This window comes from Heterodontus francisci, chromosome 11 (assembly GCF_036365525.1).
Source record: "Heterodontus francisci isolate sHetFra1 chromosome 11, sHetFra1.hap1, whole genome shotgun sequence".
In the NCBI taxonomy this organism is placed as follows: domain Eukaryota; kingdom Metazoa; phylum Chordata; class Chondrichthyes; order Heterodontiformes; family Heterodontidae; genus Heterodontus; species Heterodontus francisci.
Window position 1 is genome coordinate 111,402,210 of NC_090381.1, and position 19,213 is coordinate 111,421,422.

At 48.3% G+C, this 19,213-nt stretch overlaps 1 protein-coding gene across 1 annotated transcript in view; it reads right to left on the minus strand.

Moving 5' to 3' along the window:
• Nucleotides 1–17,673, minus strand: part of eif2b5 (eukaryotic translation initiation factor 2B, subunit 5 epsilon) — a 62,789-nt gene extending 45,116 nt beyond the window's left edge. The window contains exons 1-4 of the mRNA XM_068042758.1: nt 17,491–17,673; nt 11,391–11,515; nt 8,798–8,983; nt 790–967 (exon numbers count right to left, since the gene is read on the minus strand). Coding sequence (XP_067898859.1) covers nt 790–967; nt 8,798–8,983; nt 11,391–11,515; nt 17,491–17,640 — 639 coding nt within the window. The 5' untranslated portion in view covers nt 17,641–17,673. The remainder of the gene's footprint in view (nt 1–789; nt 968–8,797; nt 8,984–11,390; nt 11,516–17,490) is intronic.
• Between the last annotated feature and the right edge of the window lie 1,540 nt (nt 17,674–19,213).

A 19,213-nucleotide genomic window follows, 5' to 3' on the forward strand; every position in this document is an offset into this window, starting at 1 on the left:
TGCACCCAGTGTTTTACAGTGACAGACCCATATCCAGCGTTTTACAGTGAAAGACCCGCACCCCAGTGTTATACAGTGAAAGGCCCGCTCTCCAGTGTTATACAGTGACAGACCCACACCCCAGTGTTTTACAGTGACAGACCTGCACCCGTGTTTTAGTGACAGATCTGCACCCCAGTGTTATACAGTGATAGACCCGCACCCCAATGTTTTACAGTGACAGACCTGCACCAGTGTTTTACAGTGACAGATCTGCACCCCAGTGTTATACAGTGACAGGTCCACTCCGGTGCTATAGCCATCTTTAACAGGCAAATGGTACTAACCGTTTGACATTAACATAGATATCAATACAAAGGTGTTGCTTAAAACACATGAAGCGTGCTGGTCATTGCATGCAGTTTAGTTAAGTACTTAGCCAATTAAAGGCTCCACTGACTTCAGAAATGTCAGGTCTTCACACGGCGCTTTCCAACAGCCTCCCCAGTTGTTAACAGTGCAAGCAGCTGATTGAAGCTGCTTGAAGTCTCAATCAACTGCTCGCATTGTTCACAATTACGTGCAAGAAAATACAAGTTCCACATGCCCCAGTTTGCCAGTTTCCCATGCAGTTGGAAGATGGAGACACTGGGCAGCTTCGGAAGTTATTTCATTGCATTGGTTTAACTGGCCACCACATGTCTTAGGCAAATCGTGCCTCGACATGCAGCAGGAACTGTAAAGTGTATAAGGAAGAATTTCAGCAAGAGGGGATTAATTGCAGGGTTATTCCAGTAAAATGAAACGCACCATGGGAAATCGGAATTTCTTCAATCTGTGGGCTTTCTGATAATGCAGCACGCGGCTAGTTTTGCTGTCCATGGCCACGATGATGTCGTCTTCTTGACACCTCGTCCTGTGACCCGGCGACGACTCTTTGAAAATCATTGTCATGACGGAGACATTCTTTTCCATCTTTCGCCGTGTTCTACAAAACATGAGATGCAAGGAGTCACAAACAAGGAGCAGCAAGTTACAGAGCTGCAAGAACGGTCTGACGTTCCAGTGGATCACTTCCACAAGGTTGGGAAATCTGACTTAACAAAAGTGTTACCAATCTAAGTCTGCCTCAGCTATTCACTCAGATGCGTTGGTGCTAATCACTCCTATAAGCGGTCTGAGGGTCTTACATTCAGGAGTGCACCCATATTACTTAATATCTAACCATGAGTGTGGAAATAAGAGAGGGGGTTAGGGAAGGTAGTGCAGTAGATGCTGTATACATGAACTTTCAAAAAGAATTTGATAAAAACCCACATAACAGATTTAACCAGAAAATAGAAGTACATGGGATTAAAGGGATAGTGGCAATTTAGGTAAGTTATTGTCTAAGGGATAGGAGGAAGAGAAGTGTTGAAGGGATTTTTTTCTGACTGGAGAGAAGTATGCAGTGGGGTCCCCCAGAGGTTGGTATCAAGTCCATTGTTTTTCCTGTTATATATAAATGACCTGGACTTAGTTATAGGAAGTACAGTTTCAAAGTTTGCAGTTGATACAAAACTTGGCAAAGTAGTAAATAGTAAGCATTATAGCAGACTTCAGGAGGACATGGCAGACTGGTGAATGGGCAAACACATGACAGATGCAATTAAATGTTAAGTGTGAAGGGATGCACTTTGGGAGGAACAACATGGAGAGGCATTATAATCTCAAATTCTACATGGTCCTATTTTGAGTAGGGTGCAAGAGCAAAGAGACCTGTGGGTGCATCTTCACAAATCTTTGAAGCTGACGGCAAGTTGATAGGCTATTAAGAAAGCGTATGGGATCTGGCTTTGTAAATAGGGGTACTGAATACAAAAACAACAAAGTTATGCTAAACCTTTACAATTCAATGCTTAGGCCTCAGCTGGAGTATTATGAACAATTCAGAGCACCACACTTAGGAAGGATATCAAGGCCTTGCAGACAGTACAAGGGAGGTTTAACCAGGATGATACCATGAATGAGGAACTTCAGTAATGTGGCAAAACTGGAGAAGCTGGGATTGTTCTCCTAGAGCAGAGAAGGTGGGCCCTAAAAAGGTATTCAAAATTATAAAAAAAAATTATTAAAATTAAAATTATTCAAAATTAGGACTGGCAACTCAATATTCCAGGGTATGGAATCGTCAGGCGTGATTGGAGAGGGGATAAAAGAGGAGGTGGCATTGCACTGTTGATCAAGGAGTCAATTACTGCAGTAAGGAGGGATGATATCTTAGGTTCCTCAAATGAGGCCATATGGGTAGAACTTAAGAACAAAAGGGGGACAATCACTTGGCTGAGAGTGTACTACAGGCCTCCAAACAGTCAGTGAGAGATAGAGGAACAGATATGTAGGAAAATCTCAGAGAGGTGTAAAAATAACAGTGTAATAATAGTAGGGGATTTCAACTTACCTAATATCAACTGGGATAGTCTTAGTGCAAAAGGCTTAAAGGGGGAGGAATTCTTAAAATGCATACAGGAGAGCTTTTTGAGCCAGTATGTAGAAAGTCCTACAAGAGAAGGGGCAGTACTGGACCCAATCCGAGGGAATGAAGCTGGACAAGTGGTAGCAGTATCAGTGGGGGAACATGTTGGGGATAGTGACCATAACTCTAAGATTTAAGGTAGTTATGGAAAAGGACAAAGATGGGCCAGAGATAAAGGTACTGAATTGGGGGAAGGCCAATTTCAATTTGATAAAACAGGATCTGGCCAAAGTGGACTGGGAGCAGCTACTTGTAGGAAAGTTGACATCAGGCCAGTGGGAGGCATTCAAAGAGGAAATAGTGAGAGTTCAGGGCCAACATGTTCCCATTAAGTTCAAGGGTAGGACCATCAAGTCCAGGGAACCCTGAATGTCAAAGGATATTGAGTATTGGATCAGGAAAAAAAAGGAGGCTTATGACAGATTTGGAGCACTGAAAACAGCGGAGGTATTAGAGGAGTATAGAAAGTGTAGGGGGTTACGTAAAAAAGTAATTAGGAGAACGAAAAGGGGATAGGAAAAAACATTGGCGGTCAATATAAAGGAAAATCCTAAGGCGTTTTATAAGTATATTAAGGGCAAGAGGATAACCAGGGAAAGAGTAGGGCTCATTAGGGATCAAAGTGGCAATCTGTGTGTGGAGCCGGAGGATATAGGTGATGTTTTAAATGATTACTTTTCATTTGTTTTCACTGTGGAGAAGGACGATGTAGGTGTAGAGATCAAGGAGGGGGATTGCGATATACTTGAACATGTTAACATTGAAAGGAAGGGAGTATTAGATGCTTGAGTGGGCTTAAAAGTGGATAAATCCCCAGACCCAGATGAGATGTATCCCAGGCTGTTGTGTGAGGCAAGGAAGGAGATAGCAAGGGCTCTGACACAAATTTTCAGATCCTCTCTGGCCATGGGAGAGGTGCCAGAGGACTGGAGGACAGCGACTGTGGTACCATTATTCAAGAAGGGTAGCAGTGATAGACCAGGTAATTACAGGCCGGTGAGTCTAACATCAGTGGTTGGGAAACTATTGGAAAAAAACTCTGAGGGACAGGATTAATCTCCACTTGGAGAGGCAGGGAATAATCGGGAATAGTCAGCATGGCTTTGTCAGGTGGAGATCCTGTCTAACTAACTTTATTGAATTTTTCGAGGAGGTGATGAGATGTGTAGATGAGGGTAAGGGAGCTGATGTAGTCTACATGGACTTCAGTAAGGCTTTTGATAGAGTCCCACATGGGAGATTGGTTAAGAAGGTAAGAACCCATGGGATCCAGGGCAATTTGGCAAATTGGATCCAAAATTGGCTTGGTGGCAGGAAAGAGGGTAATGGTCGAAGGTTGTTGTTGCGAGTGGAAGCCTGTGGTGTATTGAAGTGGTGTACCACAGGGATCCGTGCTGGGACCCTTGCTGTTTGTAGTGTACATTAATGATCTAGACATGAATATAGGAGGTATGATCAGTAAGTTCGCAGATGACACGAAAATTGGTGGTGTCATAAATAGTGAGGAGGAAAGTCTTAGCTTACAGGACCGTATAGATGGGCTGCTAAGATGGGCGGAGCAGTGGCAAATGGAATTTAATCCTGAGAAGTTTGAGGTGATGCATTTTGGGAGGACTAACAAGGCAAGGGAATATACAATGGATGGTAGGACCCTAGGAAGTACACGAGGTCAGAGGGACCTTGGTGTACTTGTCTATAGATCACTGAAGGCAGCAGCACAGGTAGATAAGGTGGTTAGCAAAGCATATGGGATACTTGCCTTTATTAGCCGAGGCATAGAATACAAGAGCAGGGAGGTTATGATGGAGCTGTATAAAACGCTAGTTAGACCACAGCTGGAGTACTGCGTACAGTTCTGGGCACCAACTATAGGAAGGATGTGATTGCACTGGAGAGGGTGCAGAGGAGATTCATCAGGATGTTGCCTGGGCTGGAGCATTTCAGCTATGAAGAGAGACTGAAAAGGCTAGGATTGTTTTCCTTAGAACAGAGAAGGATGAGGGGGGACATGATTGAGGTATACAAAATTATGAGGGGCATTGATAGGTTAGATAGGAAGAGACTTTTTCCCTTAGCTGAGGGGTCAATAACCAGGGGGCATCGATTTAAACTAAGGGGCAGGAGGCTTAGAGGGGATTTGAGGAAGAATTTTTTCACCCAGAGGGTGGTTGGAATCTGGAATGCACTGCCTTAAGTGGTGGTAGAGGCAGGAACCCTCACAACATTTAAGAAGTATTTAGATGCGCACTTGAAATGCCACAGCATACAAGTGCTGGAAAATGGGATTAGAGTAAGTAGGTGCTTGATGGCCGGCACAGACACGATGGGCCGAAGGGCCTGTTTCTGTGCTGTAAGACTCTCTGACTCTATATGGGATTTTGCTAGTTTCTTCCTATTTGCTCTATTTCCTATGGAAAGTGGATCCTTAAGTAGAGGTCAGAGATTTGAATTAATTGGCAAAAATATTAGAGGGGGAATGAGGAGAATCTAATTTTCCCCCAGAGTGTTGTTACTATCTGGAAAGTATTATCAAAAAAGATGGTGGAAGCAAGTCCCATAGAAAATTTCAAAAGGCAACAGGACATGTACTTGATGAGGAATTGGTAGGGTTATGGGGAAAATGCTAGAGTGTGGGACTAAATTGGAGAGCTCTTTCATAGAGCCAGCACAGACACAACTGGACGAATGGTCTCCTTCTGTGTGGTAAGATTCTATGCATATGATAGCGTAACTCAGGGCTATAACAATAGGATGCCCTTGCAACCTCTGAACTGGATATTCACCTCTTTCGGACAATGCCCCATTTGAGCCTCACCTATCTTTCAGTAGGTTTTTTACTTGACTACAAAAAAGCAAGAGCGAATTACACTTTATTTATTTATTTTTTAATTTAGAGATACAGCACTGAAACAGGCCCTTCGGCCCACCGAGTCTGTGCCGACCATCAACCACCCATTTATACTAATCCTACACTAATCCCATATTCCTACCACATCCCCACCTGTCCCTATATTCTCCTACCACCTACCTATACTAGGGGCAATTTATAATGGCCAATTTACCTACCAACCTGCAAGTCTTTGGTGGCGGGAGGAAACCGGAGCACCCGGCGAAAACCCACGCGGTCACAGGGAGAACTTGCAAACTCCACACAGGCAGTACCCAGAATCGAACCCGGGTCCCTGGAGCTGTGAGGCTGCGGTGCTAACCACTGTGCCGCCATGCCCACTACTTCAATCTAAACTTCAGGGACCAGTGAAAGCCTGCCCTAGCAGCTTTCTGCTTAAAAACCTGACTAGGGGCGTGCTCCTGTCCGTACTGATATTTCCATGGGTTTACAACTAGAATTGTAAGGTTGAAGGTGGTTGGCAATGTTAGACAACCCGAACTAGGGCCAGAAACTTCCCAATACAATAGGTGTGAGGTGCTCATGTATCACTGAGATACTCGATTGAATTAAATATTGCTTACAACCTTTTAGGGAAATAATTTCAACGCCTGCTTCATTTACATGTTAATCAATTTGAATCCCTATACTTTTTTACAAAAAACCTTAATGTGAATATACTTTGTTTTAAAACACAAATATTTAAATGCAACTCGTTTTGACCTCCTCATTGTGGGAATAAAAAGCTGAAAATCCTGAAACATGACAAAATGGCCGTGGCGACGTTGCGATATCAGGCAGACGAACAGCTTTGCCAATACCAGTGGTCAAGACTCGCAAGAGTTGGGTCAATGTAGGATAAGACCCTTGCAATAGGCATTGCAACTAAGAAAGGTTGGCACAAAAAACTTTTTTTTTTCCCTTTTTCTTTCAGGGGATGTGGGCATCGCTGGCAAGGCCAGCATTTGTTGTCCATCCTGAACTGCCCATGAGCTGACTGGCTTGCTAGGCCATTTCAGACGGCAGATAAGAGTCAACCACAATGCTGTGGATCTGGAGTCACAAGTTAGGCCAGAACAGGTAAGGACAGCAGATTTCCTTCTCTAAAGGATATTAGTGAACCAGATGGGTTTTTATGACAATCGATAGATTTTATGGCACTATTACTGAGACTAGCTTTCAATTCCAGGTTTTTGTTAATTAATTGATTTTAAATTCCACCAGCTGCTGTCTTTTGTGTTGTAATAATTCTCTAGTTTCTGACCACTCCTCAAAGATCAAAGCTTTGAATTTAACAGCAGCTGCCAATCTGCCAAAAATTCCCTCAGCAATTAGCTTCAAATTGATCTCGAGGCTTGTCTACTTAAACCAGTTCCTCGGGGGAAATATCTGAGCTCTTGTCTTAAACGTGCAGGCCAAGATAAACACAACTCAGCAACTGAACAGCTCAGCTCTGCCCAAAGCCCAGCCACGCTGTGGAGCATCAGCTAACTGTCAAAGGAGAAGCTTTTCACTGCAGCAGGTAGGAAGTATATGCAACCTGCTATAGCCCATTCTCAATGGAATATTTCAAAAACTTTCCACTCACTTGAATTCCTTTTTAAAGCAATATTTAACAGGCTTCTTTTTGTATCTCTGTGACCTAATGATGAAGTACTAGGTACGTGTGACTCATGTACACACGAGGGTACGCAGGCTCAGGACCTCTAGAACTAGACCCAAAGGATAGTCTTCCTTGATGAGGCTAGATGGGCTGCGTTGGCATGCCACCCACCTTTTTCAATAGGGGGTCATTGCATGGCCAACAGGAACAGGAACCCATGACTGATGGTCTCATTAACCTATGGACATCAATGTAGCAAACATACTGCTATCCTGGCTGGGACTGACCAAATGACGCACAGGCCAGATATTGAAGCAGGTTCATATGGACCTGGCAGCACATAGAGTGGTCCATTTACTAAGCTATCACAAGAGTAGTTACTCCAATTCTGACCAGTACATGATGAGTGTGTAGAAAGCAAATGAGAACATATTAAATCAGCAACACCTGTAGTCAATAAGAATTAAAACAGGAACTTGCATTTCTATAGCGCCTTTCACCTCAGGATGTCCCAAAGTGCTTTACAGACAATGAAGTACTTTTGAAATGTAGTCACTGTTTTAATGTAGGAAACACAGTAGCCAATTTGTGCACAGCAAGCTCCCACAATCAGCAATGTGATAACAACCAGATAATTTGTTTTTAGGAGACACAGATATTGGCCCAGGTCACTGGGGAGAACTCCCCTGCTCTTCCTCAAACAGGGCCTTGGGATCTTCAACATCCACCTGAGAGGGGAGATGGAGCCTCGGCTTAACGTCTCATCTGAAAGATGTCCCTCCGACAGTGCAGCATTCCCTCGGTCCTGCATTGGACTCTCAGTCTGGACTACGTGCTGGAGCAGGACTCAAACTCACAGCCTTCATTCAGACTCAGATGGTGAGAGTATGGCCCACTGAGCTGTGTCTGACACCAGAAAGAAGCTTTGACACTTCTTGGTTCTTCCAACAGCTCAGTTGTTAAAGGCAGCAAAGGTCATACAAAGCACAAACCAACAGCCTGAATCCTCAGCCTTTACTGAGTCAACTGAGTGCAACCCGGTGACAGCAGGAACACTACCACTGGCGTCAGCACCCGTGGTCCAGTTGGAGATCGATGCGGGGGAAAGACTGCCAGAGTTCCTGCTCACACTTGCAATCCAACAAATGCTTCCAGAAAGTTCACACGCAAATATAGTTCTTTCAAAAAGTTGGCATTGGCACAATGGACCAAATAGCCTCTTTCTGTGTCATATCATTTCATCCTAAAAGTCAAGCAAGGGCAGGATTGGGCTTGACTGGATGTTGCCTGTGCTCACTTTCTAGGTTAACATTTTAAAACATGCTTCCTTCACCCCACCATTGGTGGCTGTGCCTTCTGCTGGAATTCCCTCGCTAATACTCTCTCCTCCTTTAGGACGCTCCTCAAAATCTGTCTCTTTGACCAAGCTGCGGGTCACCTGTCCTAATATCTCCTTATGTGGATCAATGTCAAATTTTGCCTGATTACTCTCCTGTAAAGCATCTTGGGACATTTTACTACGTTAAAGGTGCTATATAAAGGCAAGATGGTGTGGACATCTGGTACTCATAAAATACTCAATGACTTCTGTAAAGGAAGGCAGAATAAATACACCAACAATAAAAGTGAATTACAAATCGGATGGGAGGATTCTGTACATCAAAGAGTAATGTCGGGAGACCACTGCAAGAGTGATCTGAAAAATAATGCATCCTGAATAGGTTTATCCAGAGACAGTCAATGACTAATGTAACTGAGTGGCTAGAGCCCAATAACACCAACAAACAAGACCCACAGCAAGGGCATCACTCACTTGTGCTCCTCCAATGCTTTGGACACATTAATATTGGACACAATATCTCCATATATTAGTATGAAGTCAGAGCGGAGAAGTGACTTTGCATCCACATCCCTCAAGACATCCCCTAACGATCGGTAGGACTCGGAGCTCATGATGTGGATGGTGTTTGGAGATGTGGGATGACTCCACTTTGATTTTCTGAGGAAGGATACACAACAGACAATGAACATGAGGAATTTATAAACAGGGTTTAAGTCAGAATTTGTTTCTTTAATCCAACATTTTATGAATACCTCCAGCAATTCAGTTTATATTACATTTTTCATCTGCCAGCATTTATCAAATTTTCTCCCCGTTATGGTAGGGGGATAGAGGGACAGGTGGGGATGTGGTAGGAATATGGGATTAGTGTAGGATTAGTATAAATGGATGGTTGATGGTTGGCACAGACTCGGTGGGCGGAAGGGCCTGTTTCAGTGCTGTATCTATAAATAAATAAATAAATATCCACAATTATAACTTTCTATATAAACCTATCACACTTTGGTTACACCCTCTGATCCTATGATGTCGCCTCTCCTGGCAGGAGGGTGTAATTGCAGCATGTCGAGTCCACATTATAAATGTGGAACATAGGAATTTAGAATGGGAATACTTACAAATAAGGATGGAATACATGACTTGAAAATGACAACTGAGTTACATCTGCAAGACCTAATCCAAATATCTCCCAGTCTTTAGTCCTGTGATACCTGAGGATTAACATTCCCTCTAAGCTGCGCAACTGCACAGCAACCCAAAAGTCCCTGTGCAGGCCAGGCTCAAGTCGGTCTCTTTTAAATTAGTGTGTGCATACAGCTGTGCTAAAAAATTTAAAGGGGCTACACACTTAAAGAAGTCGCTCGCACACTTGAAAAAATATCATTGGCAACATTACTGAGGACTTCAGTCAATGACATATGCATGCTGCTGGGGAGACTGACTACTGTTTTACGAATGGGCTTCTGTCTCCAGAATGTTGATCAGCATTTTCTGTGTCATTGTGCTTCCCCATTTCCCTCAGAATTCCTGACAATATGAATGTCCCAGGCAGCACAGGAGCATTACTTGTAACTGGAAATGTTCAAAAAATAAAATCTCCATTTTGATACATGAAATGTCTTTTAAAGAGAGAGCTTTAAAGAGAAAATATCCTGTCCTCAGGGAATCCCAAAATGTTTCACAGCCAAAGAATTACTATCGAGAAAACGCAACAAATGACTTTATTGAGAAACCTTGGAACAGGAATGTGCTCACAGTGCAGGGCACTGAGGTTGAATCGGACAAACCCATCCACCACCTGAAACACACATTCTCTCCTCCACCAGAGCACAGTGGCAGCAGTGTGTACAATCTAAAAGTGCCTCCTTTGACAGTGTCTTCCAAACCCACGACCTCTACCCATCTAGAAGGACAAGGGCAGCAGATGCACGGGAATACCACCACCTGCAAGTTCCCCTCCAAGTCACACATCATCCTGTCTTAGGTCTGTATAGCGTTACTTCACTGTCACTGGGTCATAAACCTGGAACTCCCTTCCTAACAGCACTGTTGGGCGTACCCGCAGCAGAGGGACTGCAGTGGTTCAGAAGGCGACTCACCATTGTCAAGGGAAATTAGGGATGGGCAACAAATGCTGGCCGAGCCAGCGACGCCCACATCCCATGAAATAAAAAAGATTAGATGAGGTATATCAAATAGTTAAGTGTCAACCTTGGCTCAGTGCTAGCATATTCGTCTCTGAAGGCTGTACGTTCAAATCCTACTCCAGAGAGCCAACTACATAATCCAGGTCAACACTCCCAGTGCAGTAATGATGGAATGCTGTATTGTCTAGAGGTGCCGTCTTTCAGATGAGATGTTAAACTGAAGCTGCACTTGTCCTCTCAGGTGGACGCAAAAGCTCCCTGACACCATTCAAAGAGAAGTAGGGTGCTCTCAATATCTATCCCTCAATCAACTCTAAAAATAAATTATCAGGTCATGTATTTCATCGCTGTTTGTGGGACATTGCTGCACAGGATAACTGTGGATTTTCACACTGGAAGTGTCTGGAGAAAGTGTGAGTCCAGGTTTCTCACTGGGGATGGGAGTTATTTGAGCTGTTGAATTAATGCGATCACACAAAAACATTGCACATTATTGAAGCGTATTGGTTTGTGCAATTTTTTTTACATGCAGCAGGTTGGTATGAATACACAATGAGCCTGGTGTCAAAAATTAGAACCAATTTGTTGTCATTGGTGACCAGGGTCAGTGTGTTAAATGAGAGGGAGATGAGGGGAACATTTTCACACAGCAGGTTATGATGATCTGGAATGCACTGCCGGAAAGGGTGGTGGAAGCAGTATCCCTTTCAAAAGGGATAAATACATGAAAAGAAATACTTTGCAGAGCTATGGGGAAGGACCGGGGAAATGGGACTAATTGGATAGCTTTTTCAAAGAGCCAGTCGACACAATGGCCTCCTTCTGTGCTGTATGATTCTGTTATCTAATGATTACAGATGTTCAATTTTCTGCATGCCATAGTTCATTGTGTAACCATTTTTATAACTCCTTATTACTGAATGTGGTCCTTGATTTTCTGAGCCATCCAACAGCAGAAGATGTAGGTTTCTTGGACACCCGTTGCCGTAAGGAACTCCAGGCTGTAGTCAATCATCGCCACGTTAGCAAGAGGAAGCAGGGCCTGCAGAACAGAAAAACAGTTTCACTACGCACGTGTAACCATTGCAGCCCCATCTACAGGCAAAACTGAAATCAACCAGAACACCAGATCTTCCCTGCATGTAAACTAGTCATAATAAACAGGGGCGATCTGATTGAAATGTACAAAATGTTGAGGGGCCTGGATAGAATGGAGGTGAAGGGTCTATTCTCTTTAGCAGAGGTCAGTGACTAGGGGGCACAGCTTTAAAGTGATTGGTAGAAATGTTAGAGGAGAGATGAGGAAAAACTTTTTCACCCAGAGGGTGGTGGGAGTCTGGAACTCACTGCCTGAAAGGGTAGTTGAGGCAGAAACCCTCAACTCATTCAAAAGGAGTCTGGATATGCACCTCAAGTGCCATAAACTGCAGGGTTACGGACCAAATGCTGGAAGGTGAGATGAGAATAGGTGGATCATTTTTCGGCCGGCACAGACACGATGGGCCAAGTGGCCCCTTTCTGTGGCTTAAACTTTCTATAATTCTAAACAGGCCTGCTACCCGAGGACTTAGTGAGAGCACCCAGTGAGCAACTGAGCCTCACAGAGCACGGAAGATGGAGGTGTAAACCTCAGTCTGTGCCAAACTTAGCCAAGCTTGAGCAGAGTAGCAGTGCCGGGGCTACAATTGGCACCAGCACCCACATTAGAGGAGAAAAGCAGCCAGGCCTCCTCCTGGCTCTCGCCATGACCCTTGTCGGAAGTCAGGGTGCATGGATTTTGGGAGAGGATAGGATTGCACTCTGCTGTTATTCTCCTCGCAATACCCGCTGCTAACCCCCAACCAAACCCCCCGTCATCAAACTCTGTCAGATTTTCTCTGATAAATTGCTCCCCTGAAGCACCACATTAAAAATGCTACGTAAATGAAAGCTGTCATTCTGTGTTAGTGTATATATGTGAGTTTGTGTAATCTTACAATCTTCATCTTTACAAAATATACTCCCATTTTCCAAAGACACGGAACCCGGATGTTCCATTTTTCATCACCCTCTATTAGCTCATTTACGTGCAGTCCTTAATGATGAGTCCTGACAGACTGTTCAACCGCAGGGGCTTCACAGCCCAATCCTTCCTCACTCAATAGCCACTTGTGTGGACTTTTCATCAGATGTTATTCAAAAGGAAAACTCTGTCTGATATTCTCCCCACCAGACCTGCTGCTATCCCCCCACCCATACCCCCTTGCCATCTAACTCACAGGCACACAACCAACTGCAGCACTGCGATTGTGGCCTGGCTCAGAAATTCTCAAACATGGGCACTGAGATTCTGAGTCAGACGAAAACCAGGCTCCGTTTGGGAGGAGAGCAGGGCTGGCGATGTGGGGCAGGAGAGGGGGAAGCAATGGGGGCAGAGGAAGGGGAAATGGGGGGAGCGGGTGCAGGAGCCTGTCAGTCACCTGCAGTCACATGTTACTGGATGGGATGGGAGTGGGTGATGTTTCTCGGGGGGGGGGGGGAATGGAGTGGGTGATGTTTCTCGGGGGGGGGGGAATGGAGTGGGTGATGTTTCTCGGGGGGAGGGGAATGGAGTGGGTGATGTTTCTCGGGGGGGGGGGGAATGGAGTGGGTGATGTTTCTCGGGGGGGGGGAATGGAGTGGGTGATGTTTCTCGGGGGGAGGGGAATGGAGTGGGTGATGTTTCTCTGGGGGAGGGGAATGGATTGGGTGATGTTTCTCGGGGGGAGGGGAATGGAGTGGGTGATGTTTCACGGGGGGAGGGGAATGGAGTGGGTGATGTTTCTCGGGGGGAGGGGAATGGAGTGGGTGATGTTTCTCGGGGGGAGGGGAATGGAGTGGGTGATGTTTCTCGGGGGGAGGGGAATGGAGTGGGTGATGTTTCTCGGGGGGAGGGGAATGGAGTGGGTGATGTTTCTCGGGGGGCGGGGAATGGAGTGGGTGATGTTTCTCTGGGGGGGGAATGGAGTGGGTGATGTTTCTCGGGGGGAGGGGAATGGAGTGGGTGATGTTTCTCGGGGGGGGAATGGAGTGGGTGATGTTTCTCGGGGGGGGAATGGAGTGGGTGATGTTTCTCGGGGGGGGGAATGGAGTGGGTGATGTTTCTCGGGGGGGGGAATGGAGTGGGTGATGTTTCTCGGGGGGGGGGAATGGAGTGGGTGATGTTTCTCGGGGGGGGGAATGGAGTGGGTGATGTTTCTCGGGGGAGGGGAATGGAGTGGGTGATGTTTCTCGGGGGAGGGGAATGGAGTGGGTGATGTTTCTCGGGGGGAGGGGAATGGAGTGGGTGCTGTTTCTCGGGGGGAGGGGAATGGAGTGGGTGATGTTTCTCGGGGGGAGGGGAATGGAGTGGGTGATGTTTCTCGGGGGGAGGGGAATGGAGTGGGTGATGTTTCTCGGGGGGAGGGGAATGGAGTGGGTGATGTTTCTCGGGGGGAGGGGAATGGAGTGGGTGATGTTTCTCGGGGGGAGGGGAATGGAGTGGGTGATGTTTCTCGGGGGGAGGGGAATGGAGTGGGTGATGTTTCTCGGGGGGAGGGGAATGGAGTGGGTGATGTTTCTCGGGGGGAGGGGAATGGAGTGGGTGATGTTTCTCGGGGGGAGGGGAATGGAGTGGGTGATGTTTCTCGGGGGGAGGGGAATGGAGTGGGTGATGTTTCTCGGGGGGAGGGGAATGGAGTGGGTGATGTTTCTCGGGGGGAGGGGAATGGAGTGGGTGATGTTTCTCGGGGGGAGGGGAATGGAGTGGGTGATGTTTCTCGGGGGGAGGGGGATGGAGTGGGTGATGTTTCTCGGGGGGAGGGGGATGGAGTGGGTGATGTTTCTCGGGGGGAGGGGGATGGAGTGGGTGATGTTTCTCGGGGGGAGGGGAATGGAGTGGGTGATGTTTCTCGGGGGGAGGGGAATGGAGTGGGTGATGTTTCTCGGGGGGGGGAATGGAGTGGGTGATGTTTCTCGGGGGGGGGAATGGAGTGGGTGATGTTTCTCGGGGGGGGGAATGGAGTGGGTGATGTTTCTCGGGGGGGAGGAATGGAGTGGGTGATGTTTCTCGGGGGGGGGAATGGAGTGGGTGATGTTTCTCGGGGGGGGGGAATGGAGTGGGTGATGTTTCTCGGGGGGGGGAATGGAGTGGGTGATGTTTCTCGGGTGGGGGGAATGGAGTGGGTGATGTTTCTCGGGGGGGGGGAATGGAGTGGGTGATGTTTCTCGGGGGGGGGAATGGAGTGGGTGATGTTTCTCGGGGGGGGGGAATGGAGTGGGTGATGTTTCTCGGGGGGGGGGGGGAATGGAGTGGGTGATGTTTCTCGGGGGGGGGGAATGGAGTGGGTGATGTTTCTCGGGGGGGGGAATGGAGTGGGTGATGTTTCTCGGGGGGGGGAATGGAGTGGGTGATGTTTCTCGGGTGGGGGGAATGGAGTGGGTGATGTTTCTCGGGTGGGGGGAATGGAGTGGGTGATGTTTCTCGGGGGGGGAATGGAGTGGGTGATGTTTCTCGGGGGGGGAATGGAGTGGGTGATGTTTCTCGGGGGGGGGGGAATGGAGTGGGTGATGTTTCTCGGGGGGGGGAATGGAGTGGGTGATGTTTCTCGGGGGGGGGAATGGAGTGGGTGATGTTTCTCGGGGGGGGGGAATGGAGTGGGTGATGTTTCTCGGGGGGGGGAATGGAGTGGGTGATGTTTCTCGGGGGGGGGGAATGGAGTGGGTGATGTTTCTCGGGTGGGGGGAATGGAGTGGGTGATGTTTCTCGGGTGGGGGGAATGGAGTGGGTGATGTTTCTCGGGTGGGGGGAATGGAGTGGGTGATGTTTCTCGGGGGGGGAATGGAGTGGGTGATGTTTCTCGGGGGGGGGGAATGGAGTGGGTGATGTTTCTCTGCGGTGGGGGGGGGAGATGGAGTGGGTGATATTTCTCTGCGGTGGGGTGGAAATGGAGTGGGTGATGTTTCTGTGGGGTGGGGGGGGAATGGAGTGGGTGATGTTTCTCTGGGGTGGGGTGGGGGGGGGAATGGAGTGGGTGATCTTTCTGGGGGGGAATGGAGTGGGTGATGTTTCTGGGGGGGGAATGGAGTGGGTGATGTTTCTCTGCGGGGGGGGAAATGGAGTGGGTGATGTTTCTCTGCGGGGGGGAAATGGAGTGGGTGATGTTTCTCTGTGGGGGGGGGGAAATGGAGTGGGTGATGTTTCTCTGGGGTGGGTTGGGGGGGGGGAATGGAGTGGGTTATGTTTCTCTGGGGTGGGGGTGGGGGGGAAATGGAGTGGGTGATGTTTCTCTGCAGGGGGGGTAATGGAGTGGGTGATCTTTCTGGGGGGGGGAATGGAGTGGGTGATGATTCTCTGCGGGGGGGGGGAAATGGAGTGGGTGATGTTTCTCTGGGGTGGGGTGGGGGGGGGGAATGGAGTGGGTGATGTTTCTCTGCAGGGGGGGAATGAAGTGGGTGATCTTTCTGGGGGGGGAATGGAGTGGGTTATGTTTCTCTGCGGGGGTGGGGTGGGAATGGAGTGGTTGATGTTTCGGTGGGGTGGGGGGGGGAATGGAGTGGGTGATTTTTTCTGGGATGGGGGGGAATGGAGTGGGTGATGTTTTTCTGGGATGGGGGGAATGGAGTGGGTGATCTTTCTCTGGGGTGGGGGGGATGGAGTGGGTGATGTTTCTCTGGGGTGGGGGGGGGATGGAGTGGGTGATCTTTCTGGGGTGGGGAATGGAGTGGGTGATCTTTCTGGGGTGGGGAATGGAGTGGGTGATGTTTCTCTGGGGTGGGGGGGATCTTTCTCTGGGGTGTGGTGGGATGGAGTGGGTGATCTTTCTGGGGGGGGGGGAATGGAGTGGGTGATGTTTCTCTGGGGTGGGATGGAGTGCGTGATGTTTCTCTAGGGTGGGATGGGATGGAGTGGGTGATCTTTCTGGGGGGGGAATGGAGTGGGTGATGTTTCTCTGCGGGGGGGGGAATGGAGTGGTTGACCTTTCTGGGGTGGGGGGTGGAGTGGGTGATGTTTCTCTGGGGTGGGGGGGGGGGATGGAGTGGGTGATGTTTCGGTGGGGTGGGATGGGATGGAGTGGGTGATGTTTCTCTGGGGTGGGATGGAGTGGGTGATGTTTCGGTGGGGTGGGATGGAGTGGGTGATCTTTCTGGGGGGGGGGAATGGAGTGGGTGATGTTTCTCTGCGGGGGGAGGGAATGGAGTGGTTGATCTTTCTGGGGTGGGGGATGGAGTGGGTGATCTTTCTGGGGTGGGGGGTGGAGTGGGTGATCTTTTTGGGGGGGGGGAAATGGAGTGGGTGATGTTTCTCTGGGGTGGGATGGAGTGGGTGATCTTTCTCTGGGTTGGGATGGAGTGGGTGATGTTTCGGTGGGGTGGGATGGAGTGGGTGATCTTTCTGGGGGGGGGGGAATGGAGTGGGTGATGTTCCTCTGCGGGGGGAGGGAATGGAGTGGTTGATCTTTCTGGGGTGGGGGGTGGAGTGGGTGATCTTTCTGGGGTGGGGGGTGGAGTGGGTGATCTTTTTGGGGGGGGGGGAATGGAGTGGGTGATGTTTCTCTGGGGTGGGGGGGATGGATGGAGTGGGTGATGTTTCTCTGGGGTGGGGGGGAATGGAGTGGGTGATGTTTCTCTGGGGTGGGGGGTGGAGTGGGTGATCTTTTTGGGGGGGGGGGGGGAATGGAGTGGGTGATGTTTCTCTGGGGTGGGGGGTGGAGTGGGTGATCTTTTTGGGGGGGGGGGAAATGGAGTGGGTGATGTTTCTCTGGGGTGGGGTGGGGAATGGAGTGGGTGATGTTTCTGTGGGGTGGGGGTGGGATGGAGTGGGTGATGTTTCTGTGGGGTGGGGGGTGGGATGGAGTGGGTGATCTTTTTTGGGGTGGGGAATGGAGTGGGTGATGTTTCTCTGGGGTGGGGGGTGGGATGGAGTGAGTGATCTTCATCGTGCTCACGCAACCACAAACTCCCCCGGCCCTGCACCAGATCCGAGCCTGAAACTGAAGCAAACCCCGCCGTCTCACTCACCCGCGGCTGGTCTTTGGTGATGGGGAAGAACCTCTTGTTGAAGCTGTCCGCCACCAGCACGGCCTGCAACGGCAACACCTGCTCGGCCTCCCCCTCATTCCCGCGGCCCGCACCGCCCGCTTTCCTGGCCACTTTCTGCTTCGCCGCCATCTTGGTGAGGGCGAGACACAGACTCTGGACCCGCCCCTTCGCTATTATTTGCTGAGACAAACTGCCATCTTGGTAAAGGAAATGGACGGGGTGGCGCACAGTGTAAAGCGCAACCGCCCCACCACTTCAAAACGTGTGAATTACAGCACATCGCCAAGCGCCCTACAGCGGGCAGGGACAAAAGTAAAATACTGCAGATGTTGGAAATCTGAAACAAAAACAGAAAATGCTGGAAATACTCGGTAGATTGGTCAGTATCTGGAAATGGAAAAGACAGATTAACATATTGGTGATGTATCCTTTATCATGAACCCCTATTTTCTTTCTCTTACACTCTTCCGTTTTTCAGAAAATAACAACTTGCATTTATGTGGAACTCAAGGTGCTTCACAGGAGCATCATCTATAGTATAAGGATGTAAAGGGTTAATACTGAAGACTCTGAGAGAGACCCCTCCCACTGTACGAGCGATGATGTAACAAGCACATGAGATAGTCTTGAGAAGAAGAAGGTATGGACACGAAGGATGCTAGCTTAGGTGGCTTGCTGAGGGTGTAAATGGTAACTATATATAATAGAATTGTTAGTTAACCTTTACTGGAGTCTCAGACTTTCTCTAGAATGCCATACAATGCTACTAACAGAACCCCAACTAATGGACCCGATGCCATGAATATGCAATTTCTGCTGGCACTGGCCGCTCATTCACCTGTGGCTCTAATTTCGTTTCGTTTAGTTTAGAGATACAGCACTGAAACAGGCCCTTCGGCCCACCGAGTCTGTGCCGACCATCAACCACCCATTTATACTAATCCTACACTTATCCCATAATCCTACCACATCCCCACCTGTCCCTATATTTCCCGACCACCTACCTCGACTAGCGGCAATTTATAATGGCCAATTTACCTACCATATTGCAAGCTTGTGGGAGGAAACCGGAGCACCCGGAGAAAACCCACGCAGACACAGGGAGAAGTTGCAAACTACACACAGGCAGTACCCAGAATTGAACCCGGGTCACTGGAGCTGTGAGGCTGCGGTGCTAACCACTGCGCCACTGTACAGCCCATAATTGACTTCCCAACAATGATGCTACCTAGTTGGCAACTGGATAGACTGTAGCCCATTGATGGGGAGATCCTTGTCCAAGGAGATTAATGGGGAGCAGCTTTCAATAGTCTAGGCATTCAATCTAGGAGCCTTCCAAGTAAAGCAAATCAACCTAAACACTACCCAAGTGATAGTAATTAAATTGATGTGAGAGACTAGTAAATATTGGCATTCGGAGGGATTTCGGTATTCTTGTATATAAATCACAGAAAGTTAAAAGTTACCAATTATGAAGGTAAATTGTATATTAGCTTTTATTGCAAGGGTGGCACGGTGGTACAGTGGTGCAGTGGTTAGCACCACAGCCTCACAGTTCCAGGGACCCAGGTTCGATTCTGGGTACTGCCTGTGCGGAGTTTGCATAGTTGTCCCTGTGACAGCGTGGGTTTTCGCCGGGTGCTCCGGTTTCCTCCCACTGCCAAAGACTTGCAGGTGATAGGTAAATTGGCCATTGTAAATT